The 10,924-nt window shown below is 42.6% G+C and overlaps 1 protein-coding gene across 1 annotated transcript; it reads right to left on the reverse strand.

Moving 5' to 3' along the window:
- Positions 1-7,326: 7,326 nt before the first annotated feature.
- On the reverse strand, positions 7,327-8,894 carry LOC148865227 (putative F-box protein PP2-B12). Its single transcript, XM_088974382.1, has 3 exons — positions 8,320-8,894; positions 8,069-8,187; positions 7,327-7,995 (listed from the first exon to the last, which is right to left on the reverse strand). The coding sequence occupies exons 1-3, from the start codon at positions 8,617-8,619 to the stop codon at positions 7,518-7,520; spliced, it is 897 nt and encodes a 298-aa protein (XP_088830508.1). The 5' UTR covers positions 8,620-8,894; the 3' UTR covers positions 7,327-7,517.
- Between the last annotated feature and the right edge of the window lie 2,030 nt (positions 8,895-10,924).

The following is a 10,924-nucleotide window of genomic DNA, read 5'->3' on the forward strand; positions in this document are numbered from 1 at the left end:
AGTGAAATATCCCAACTGGCTGGCCAACGTGGTGATGTGAAGAAGGCCAACGGGAAGTGGAGAATTTTTATTGACTTCACCGACCTAAACAAAGCCTGCCCCAAGGACAGTTTTCCTCTGACAAAGATCGACTAGATTGTCAATGCAACGGTAGGACATGAACTCCTGAGCTTTATGGATGCTTTCTTAGGATACAACCAGATCCAGATGCACCCAGACGACCAGGAGAAAACAACCTTCATCACTGACTTTAGACTCTACTACTGCAAGGTGATGCCATTCGGCCTGAAGAATGCCGACACCACTTATCAGCGGCTAGTGAATGACATCTTTAAGGATCAGCTTGGTCGGAATGTTGAAGCTTACATTGATGACATGCTTGTGAAAAGCAAGAAGGTTGAGCATCACCTAGTAGACCTCAGGGAAGTCTTCGACACTCTCAAGAAGTACAAGATGAAGCTGAACCTGACCAAATGCACCTTTGGGGTCAGCTCGGTAAATTCTTGGGATTCATGGTGACATAGAGAGGAATCGAGGCAAACCCAAAAAAATCCAGGCCATCCACAACATGCAATCACTCCATACTCACAAGGAAGTGCAACGTCTCATCAGACGAATAACCACCCTTAGCATATTCATGTCCAAATCTATAGAATGGTGCCTACCTTTTCTTAAGGCCCTCAAGCATCTGAAGGACTTCCAATGGACCGAGGAATGTGAATGGTCCTTTCAAGATCTTAAATGGTACCTGAGTTCGTCGCCTCTCCTTACCAAACCGAGCCCAACGGATGAGCTGCTGCTCTACCTCTGGGGACGAGGTTGTTAGCTCGGTACTGGTCAAGGAGGAAGACTGGGTACAAAGACCAATTGACTACACCAATAGGGTTCTGGGCGGCGTAGAAACCAGGTATACAAACCTAGAGAAGGTAGCCCTTGCATTAGTCATCTCGGCAAGAAAACACAGACCATACTTCCAAGCTCACAGCATCCGGGTGCTTACTGACTAGCCCTTCAAGCAAGTACTCCAGAGGTCGGAAGCATCTAGTTGCCTAGTCAAATGGAGTGTGGAATCGAGTGAATTCAACATTGACTACGCCCCTCAGCCCACAATTAAAGCCCAGTCCTTGGCCGGCATCATAGCAGAGTGCACCTTCACTACACAAGATCCGGCCCCCACTGTAGAGATGGATTTTCCATGTAGACGGTTCATCAAACAAACAAGGCAGCAGGGCCAGCCTCATCCTCCTCGGCCCAGACAACACGGTACTAGAGCACGCCCTCAGATTCGAATTCAAAGCCTCCAACAATGAAGTTGAGTACGAAGCCCTCATCATTAGACTTCGGCTTGCCCTAGACCTCAGAGCCTAGAGAACCGAAGCATTCAGCGACTCTCAGTTGGTAGTCAATCAGATCTACAGCCAGTTAGAGATGCGTCACCCACAATGGCGAGCTACCTACAAAAGGCGCAAGAGCTCGTCCAATAACTCGAGTAGTTCAGCATTCAACAGATTCTTTGAGCCAAAAACATCCGAGCCGACACACTATCGAAGTTAGCTAGTTCGCTGAAAACCAACCTCAACTAGACAGTGTAGATGGACACCCTAGCCCAGCCGAGAATTGCGCCGACATCCCTCCTTCATCCTCCCAGTACATGGCCCATCCTGGATAGAACCCATTACAGAGTACCTTTGGTATGGCACGCTTCCAGAAGACTAGACAGAAGCCAAGAAGCTCCAGCATAGATCAATTTGGTACTACCTTATCTAGGGTCAACTTTATAGCCAGTCACATACTCTCCCCTACCTGAAGTGTCTTCCCCCTTTCGACACCGACTACGTTTTTAGGGAAATACACGAGGGCATTTATAAAGACCATCCTAGCACCCGAACCCTGGCACACAAGGCACTCCGGCAAAGATACTTTTGGCCGACCTTGAAACAGGATGCAGCTTAGCTCGTGCGAAAGTGCGACAGTTGTTAATGGCACTCCAACCTTCACCATCAGCCAGCGGTCCCCTTAAATCCGATCACTAGCCCATGGCCATTTGCATAGTGGAGCATGGACATCCTCGGTCTCTTCCCCACCGTGGTAGCGCAAAAGACATTTCTCTTGGTAGTAGTGGACTACTTCACCAAATGGGTGGAAGCCGAAGCACTTGCACGCATCACCGTGCACAATGCCTGAAATTTTTTCTAGAAAGGTATTGTCTAATGATTCGATATTCCACGAGTCCTCATTACAGACAACGGGACGCTGTTCATTGATCGAAAGTTCGGAGCCCTTTGCACCAACCTGAAGATTGACCATCGAACCACTACCGTGTATCGACCTCAGAGCAATGGATAGACTGAAGTAACCAATCAAACCCTATTACATAGCCCGAAGACCAGACTTGACTAGGCCAAGGGAAGGTGGGTCGAGAAGATACCGGGCATACTTTGGGCATACAGGACTACTACGCAAACGACTACTGAAGAAACACCCTTCAACCTGACCTATGGGGCCAAAGCCATGGTATCCATGGAGATAGGCTCACCCAACTCTTCGAACCGAGTTCTACGATGAAGATCTAAACGATGAGGACCTCCGTGCAGAATTAGATCTAGTGGAAGAAGCACAAGATTGGGCACACATCAGGATGACAGCATAACAACAGAGGATGGCCAAGTACTATGACTCTAAAGTCCAAAGACGAGAATTCAAAACCGACAATCTTGTCCTCCGGAAAGTCATAGTGCCCGCCCCAGGAGAAGGCAAGCTTGAAACCAATTGGGAAGAACCTTACAGGGTCACTAATATCCTTGGCCCCGATACTTATAGGCTGGAAGACCTCGACGACAGGCCCATACAGAGGAGTTGGAATACTGGGAACCTTTGAATGTATTACCAGTGATTCAATGTTAATAAAGAACCTTTTTCATCTACAAGTTGGTTGCTCAGCATGCATGCGCACTCCATGCTACACCGCATTCACACACACCACACCATGCCAGCCGCACACACAACACACTTCACAACATGCACCACGCAACATACACTGACTCGGTTGACCACAATGGGTAGAGCCCATGACGCAATGCTCGGCAATGCATATCTGACTAAGTAAAGCAACTCGGCTGCCAACGGCTAGAGCCCAAAGCGGAGAAGAACACCTCCGCCTTCCAAGGCCTGAGAGCGGTCATCAAACTCTGCACACCCCTAGTTGATGCGTACTCAGATCAAAGCTAGCCGAAGAATGACTAGCCCTCAAAGAGCCAAAAAGCTCCCGAAACCGGTTATTGAGCATCCCTCTAAGAGACGAAAGCTCGGATGACACCTTAGCCAGAAGTTGGGGACTAAAGATCTCGGCCACACATGACCTTGGTTGCAAGATCAAGGCCCACAACAAAGGAAAGATAAGGAAAAGAAAGCGCAGTACACAAGCTCGAAACAAAAAGCATATTTCTATTAAATAGTTGAAACCAGTACATAGCTTTAAGCTTGGCAAACTGAGCCGTTTACACACAAAAAAAAAAAAGATAACTCGCCAGTGATACCATGACAATGATAGTAAAAATAGAGTAGGAGTGGAGCCAACAGTCTCCGGTAGACAACACCTCATTCCTTGGCAGGAGGGTCCACCACCTCTTCGATCTTTTCACCATCAACATCCTCTTCACGTACGACCTCGGCGGCGTCATACTTAGTAGTCGGGGAAACACTGTGAAATGGGCCCCAAGCCTGTGCAACCTCGGTGATGTCGAGATAATGGCATAATGCCCTCCTCCTTAAGTGGTTAAACCCAGCCTCGAAGGAGCTCATAGCAAAGTCATCCATCGTATGTTAATCTTCCTTCGAGGTCTTGAACTCCTCGATAGCCTAGGCAGTGGCTTCCTTCTTCAACTGCTCCCGCTCGGCATTCAACTCAATAATGCACTGCCTCAAGTTGCGCACGGTGTTCGACTGTTCCTCGATCTGACGCCTTAGCTCGGTTACCTCCGCTTTCAACTTAGCAGTCCACTCACCAGTTGCTTGGAGCTTGGCCAATTGAGCCCTCAAACGCATAAGCTCGGTATGTTCTTCATCATAGAGACGCCGTAGATGTTGAAGACGGTCAATCACAGCAACTACCAAGCAAGCATTCTACAAAAAGGTGCACATTAGTATGATCAACCTTGACTAAACAAAGACCCAAGAATAAGCATGAACTCACTGCAGTAGCTTGGCGAAGAAGCGAGCACTCTAGGGTGCCACTTGTTGTCTCTATGGCCTCCCGTTGGATGGCCATAGTCATGATCCCGTAGAGAAGCTGCTTGGGTACATCGTCCATCTCGAGGACAAAAAGTCCACCGCGGTGTGGCAGGTTGAGCTACTCCACCCAGGAATGTCCACCTGTGGAGAAGGTGGAACCGCAAAACAATAACCCTCCGGATCAACTACCACAATGTCCTCGTCTTCACCCCGTTGCCTAGCCCTCTTCAGTTGCCGGGACCCCCTCTTAGAAGACCATGACAGATTGGCCTCAGAACTGGGCTAGGCCCGCGCACCGACTCGGGTTCGCCTCTACTGCCCGACCATCATTCTGTAGACAATCTCTTCCTCCCTCGCCATCTCAACACCTGCACCAAAAAAGCGAAGCCCGTCAGAACAGACTTGAGCCCAGAAAAGAGATTCAACAAATAAACTAAAGCAACACAGCAGACCGGCCTACCCATGCACCAGCTCGATAGCAATCAACATCTCAGAACATGTGTATGTCATTACGTTGATCTCCCCAATCATACTTATGGCTGGCCTCTCCTCCCTAGTAAGTCTGTGCCACTTGGGCTGCGACAACTTCGTCTTCGGCTTCTGTAGCGTGGCTAGGAGAGGCAGGCCCCTAGGATAGCACACAAAGAAAAATCCATTCTTCCAGTGCTTCACTGAGGATGGAGCCCCGACCAACACCCTGATATTCTGCCTAGTTGAGAAGTAGGAAAAACCCTGTTGGTGATGCTTCAGCTGGAGGAGATAACTCACCATCCCCAGGGTAAGTTCAATGTTATGGACAAAGCAGTAGGACATGAAGTTGAGCAAAAACTTAAAGGAGTTTGACATAACTGTATCGACAACACCCGGTACCATTCAAACACTCCGACTACCCCTTTATGCAAAGGAAACCTCAGCTCAACCTTGAAGCTCTTCTCGTATACACAGAGTTCATCTGGCCGAGCATCTGTGGACCTCTCTCCATTATGTGGACACCTCATCTTGAACTGTTTGTGTGGTCGCATTGCACAGAACGGTTTCGGGGCGAGCTGTTGTTGTTGGCAAGCCGATCTTGCCTCAACTCAGCCACGCACCTGATGTTGATTGCGATGTGCCAATGTGTTGAGCTGTCTTATTGAGTTGAACACTGTACCGCCAACAACATCCACATGTCTGTAACGGTGTGGGCTGACAAAAATGCCGCTCATCACCTTTCACTCTAGTCACCACTGCCAATAGAGAGGAGGGAGTACGCAAAACTCACGGCACTGGAAACATTAGTTGGTAAATGTTCATTTGATTCACTATTTGTCCAGTCACCGACAGTCAATTAGGCTTTGTTTTTAAGTTATCTCATAGACTATCTTGTCCCCTTTGTGTTTTTGTCGCCATTGCCACCGTTGTGAATAGAATTATATATAAGTCCCAAAATTTACTCTCGTTGGACGGATGGCTACTGTGATTTTATTAAATGTTTAAAAAATAAATCTAGGAGGGGGACGTAGAAGCCTTACCCCTCAAAAAATCTTTAAAGGGGCCATCAACTCATAAATAATGTCTGATGCACCTATAAATCATTTAACTCGTAAAAAAGGAATTCCGCTTCCATCACTAACAAAAAGTTTATGCACATGGCATAGAAGATCAATTACTGAATTGTAGAAAATTCATTGAGTTACTAATTCAACCCATTTTAGCCAGAGCGTCTATACCTGGTTAGCTTCTCTATAGATATGTACAGCCTTCACCCTCCAAGTTCTTCAACACCTCCGGCCATCACTAATTCAACTCCTACCTTCAATAATTTCTAAATAAAAAAAGAAATTTTTGAGGGAATAGCTTTGTTCCTATTCCAATCCACTTGAGGCCTCGAGATATCAACATAGTTCCAAGCACTTTTAGTTGTGAAATCTCCATTTTGATGAGAGTCGAATCTCTGAAAATGCCATCTCCCATCAACTAGAGTTGTATCTTATAACCTTCTTTGGTACATATCATGAATAAATTAGATTAGAAACAAAGTTTTTCACTGATCAAAACAAGGTTTGATGTCAAACAAGATTTGTAATCACATATTAGAGTTTTCTTTTTGATAATACATATTAGGTGTATGTTGAAAAATCAATGTGAAATAAAAGCATGATATTGCGCGCAATGCTTATGTCTCCAATATATAGTCCAAGTTTCATGCTGATGCATTTGAAAATTCCATAGCAAGTGGTTATTGGTCCATTCTGACCAATTTTAATTTTTTTCTTTCATTTGTATGTAGTGAAGATCTTTTCCCTATGACAAATGGACCCAATGCAATCATAATCCTTGTATTTTGTTCTATAATTATGAATTGTTGTTGCAAGATACATATTTTATTATACTAAAGCCATGTTTGGTTCGATTTTTTATCATGGTTATCCATAATGAAATTATAGATTGGACAAAAAACGGGTAGAGATGGGAAAAATGAGAAAATGTTGTTATGTACCAAACACGTTTATTTTTTTCCAGAAAAAAGAATTCTTTTGTGGCAAGAAGGAGAATAAATTTTGAACATATTTGGTTATGAATTTTATTCTCATTCTTTATTTTCATCAACCGAAATAATGCAATACTCAATAGTATATATATAGTGAAATCATATAAGACCCACACCAGTAAAACACAAATCAACCATGTGGTCCACACATCAATAACATTGATGAGGGCGGATTTGGCCCTCCAATAACATTGTGACACCTGATACCTCATGCCAAATAAGAGCCTCTTGACAACTAAGCAGCTTACCACCTTGCAACACTTCCAGGCAGTTCGCCACTAGGCAGTTCACCATCTTGTAGAGCCATTTGACAAATAAGAGCCTCCAATGACATTTTTCACTCGTAGATGTATAATAAATATACATATGATATCTATATATAACAATTAAGGCAAGTTCTAAGATCCAAAAATGAGATGGTAAGATTAGGAGTCAAATCAGGTATTAGACTTTTGGAGTCTATTCGCAGTCCTAGTTATCATTGGTTTCCATATACACATGCTAATTCAAATTCATAAAACAAAGGAAAACGATAACAACAATAGGAAAAATGACATTGTACATTGTTTATGTAATTTATTTTCTTATTGAAATCATTTCCATCACTCAACAACTACATTTTCCAGGTCTGAACCTTCTAAGCCGAAGGACATAAATGCATCAGGAAGGAATAGCCGGTACAAATAAGCTACGTACAGATGTTTATATTGATCCATGCATGTAAGAAGAAAATAGCATAAAGAGGGAGAAGTTATGCTCAGTTACTCTGCTTAGGCCTGAGCTCAATTCCTTCAACGATGAGCCCAGATTTCCAGTGACCACCTTTCACCTCCATGAGACACATCTGCACCTCCCCATCATCTCCCTGATCGTTAAAGAACTCACCCATCTCTATCTCCATCCACCCATCTTCTCGCTCTCGCGGGGACTGGCCTTCTGGCTGTCGCAGCGATGCCGGCGGTGGTAACACCGTGGGTGACAGAAAGGGGTACCAAGGGTCGTACGATGGCCAGTACTCATCCAGATACACATTGTGGTTCTCTACTTCTCCAACCTCATCACCGATAAAGCTCACGAACACCTCCGCCGGAGCAAGGCCAAGCCCTTGTCGCTCCTCCGACAACTTGAACACAAGGTAAGCTGCATAAGTTGTTCTTGGGGACAGAACTCTCGTCTCCACCTTGCCACGGATTTCGAGCCAACACACATTTAAGAGCTCAGCCACCTCTTGGAACCTGTTCATTTTAACTTCATATTACACAATATTTACCGAATTTGCAGAGAGAGAGACAGAGAGAGAGATGAGACCTGGACTCAGGGTAGGAATCCCAGCTCCAGTACTCGGGAGTATCACCCCATATAATAGAAAGCTCTCTAGCTCCTAGCATAAAACATTTCTTCCCACTGCATCTGTCAAGTCGAAAGCTCTGCTTCAATCAAATTCAGAATCCAACTTAATCAGTTAATTGCCGCATGGAAGAAGGGAATGAAATGATAAAGTTACTCTTCTTTACTAAATTCGACAACATAACTGAAAAGGAGAAGAAAATGATTTTGACCTTCTTTCCGTCGTCAATGAGAAGGGGATGATCGCAGAGATGGAAGTAGAAAGCTTTCTTAGATGACAAAATACTCGCAGGCGGAGGAGAGATTGCTCTGGAGAGGATCTCTTGATAATCCGATGGAAGAAACCTATCCCACACGGTGTTAGACTCCGCCGCCGATTGGAAGACTGACGAGACCGCCGCCGATCGGCAAGCATCCCTGGGAGATGTGAAGGAAAGGATGTTGGAGATGCAGCTCTCCGGCAAGGCGGACAAATCCACAGTCCTACTCATCCCTTGTTCCATCCTCTGCATCTTCTCTCTCTCATGTTTTATGGATGCACATAGTTCAAACTTAAAATCTTCGTCGTTAAGGTTTTGACTTCAGTTAATGGATGACGTAGAGGAGTGATCATTTCTGGCCGATCAGGGTTCGGGCAAAAACTTTTGCTCTTTATAGAAACCGAAAAAAAAAAGGGTTAACGGGTATCTTTAAATTTGTTAACCAATCAAGTGGAATTTTTCAAGATTTACAGGTGGTTTTGATTGATCAAAATTCTTTACCTAGAATAGGGCATATCGTTGTTTCCACGGTCCGCTACACAGTTCAGCATTCAGCAAATCTTAATTCGCTTTCAAGTGTGAACATCACATATTACATTTTTGTTTTTTAATTAAATGAACATTGAATCCAATAAATTGATCATTAATTATATGATTAATTAATTAAAGGAATAAAGAGTGACCAATCGGGTGGTATTGATGACAATTTATGGGTGAATTGATTGGTTAAAGCTTTTCGGGTAACATGTCGTTAGAGTGTCAGAGATTTTCCCTTAATAAATAACAGTCCACTGTCTTTAACGTTCATGTGCATAAATGGGTGTCATAGATTTTCCCTAATAAATAACAGCCCACTGTTTTTAACGTTCATGTGGATAACACGTTAAGCATAGATGTAAAAATAACTAATTTATTAATGTGGGTCAATGACAATTAACCCCGTGAACTTTCTTTCATTTGCAAAATGCATCCTTGAACTTTTATTTTGCAATAAATACTCCCTCTTTTTAGAATTTTGTCAGTTAACTTCGAAAAATATTTTCATTCAATTTAATTTTTTAAATCTCCAAGCTACCTCCTTTTTTTATTTGAATGATTTATGATTCCTTGTAGATTTCTGGCTAGATTCAATATCCAGATTAAATGGTAGAGGTTTCTTTCAAAATTTAAGGTTTTGTTTTGTTTTTCTTGGTTTCTTGGAGACAATTAATAGTGGATAATTTTTATATTTTAAGATGAAGAGAGACATTCTTGTTAGTGAAATGAAACAAAAAATAAAAAAAGCTTGTTTTTCTATCTCAATGAAATGATTTTTGTTATTTTAGCCGATTTCATTTAGAGGAAATAGAGGTATTTTTGAGTTAATTGGGGTTTAAGAGAAAGGATGAGAAAAAGAAAATAAGGAAAGCTCATGTTGGTATTTTGGTAATTTAACACATTTCATCATCTAACTTGATGGTCAGGGCTATTTATTACAAAGTGAAAGTTTAGGGGTTCTTTGCCACAATCAAGGTTTAGGGGGTTATTGTAACTAACCCTATAGTACAAGGGGGTCTTTGTAATTTACCCTTGTTAATACCAACCTATGAAATGTCATTAATACCACCTGATTGTCACCTATTTTATGATACCATTGATTGGCTATAAGTTTTTTCAGTATCATAGTCAAACCCTTTTTATAAATAGCCAAACTTTGCTTAGAATAGGTTGTTTTCTCCTTTTTCCTCATTTGCAATTAATTGTATTATGTAATGGTTGGTTTTGTTAAATTGAGGTAGAAAATGACATTTTGACACTAATATTCTTTCAACCAAATTTTAATTAAAAGAAAAAAAGAGAAGGAAATGAAAAATATGTATTGGGGATCTAGCAATCCTCAAGACAAACACAATGGCTATTCTCTTTTTTTAATAGAGTGAACACTACTGATGAGAATAAAATTTATCATATTTTTATCTCCCAATATTCTGTCTTTTACATTGAATTAGTATTTAATTAGACTCGTATTTCTTGTAATTTGGTGTAGGGCAAGGAAAGAAGTCGCAAGAAGAAAAACAAGGCTAATCGGATGGGTTTGCACAGTTTCAGTAGCGATCAGTAATCTGGGCCTAACTTTCATATCTGGGCTCTGATTGGGCTGATTCAAGATTCATTGAAAACATAAAAGAAAAATCTACAACTTTCATGTTTTGGGCTTTCGCAGATTCGGCTTAAATAGAAGTCAAATCCGGGCCCGAAGATAGAGAAATTTCGTAGTGAGGCCCAGTTCCCAACTGAAGCCCATTTCGCAGAAAAACCTTGAAGCGGCCCAAGTTATTAAAACAGCCCACTCGAATTCGAGAATTTCAAGAGTTCTCTTAGATTTAAATTTTAAATGTAATTCCAGAAAGATTAGGCAAGATTTAGATCATGACATAGGAGATAAGATAGGATAGGATAGGAGGAGTTTGGATCAAGGCTAGATTATCCATTCTTGAGATAACTCCAAGTAATTGTAAGCTATATCAGAGTTGGACGTACCAACGCTAAGGTATCGTGAACTGAATTGAGGATCCAG

This window comes from Nelumbo lutea, chromosome 3 (genome assembly GCF_056320005.1).
Source record: "Nelumbo lutea isolate HS-2025 chromosome 3, American lotus-T2T, whole genome shotgun sequence".
In the NCBI taxonomy this organism is placed as follows: Eukaryota; Viridiplantae; Streptophyta; class Magnoliopsida; order Proteales; family Nelumbonaceae; genus Nelumbo; species Nelumbo lutea.

What these genes read in the sequence shown, in the direction of transcription:
- LOC148865227 (XM_088974382.1), bottom strand. Translation starts at nt 8,619, where the DNA reads ATGCAGAGGATGGAACAAGGGATGAGTAGGACTGTGGATTTGTCCGCC. An exon ending in TCATTGACGACGGAAAGAAG is followed by an intron (nt 8,188 to 8,319) that starts GTCAAAATCATT and finishes TGATTGAAGCAG; the next exon opens with AGCTTTCGACTTGACAGATG. An exon ending in GATTCCTACCCTGAGTCCAG is followed by an intron (nt 7,996 to 8,068) that starts GTCTCATCTCTC and finishes TAAAATGAACAG; the next exon opens with GTTCCAAGAGGTGGCTGAGC.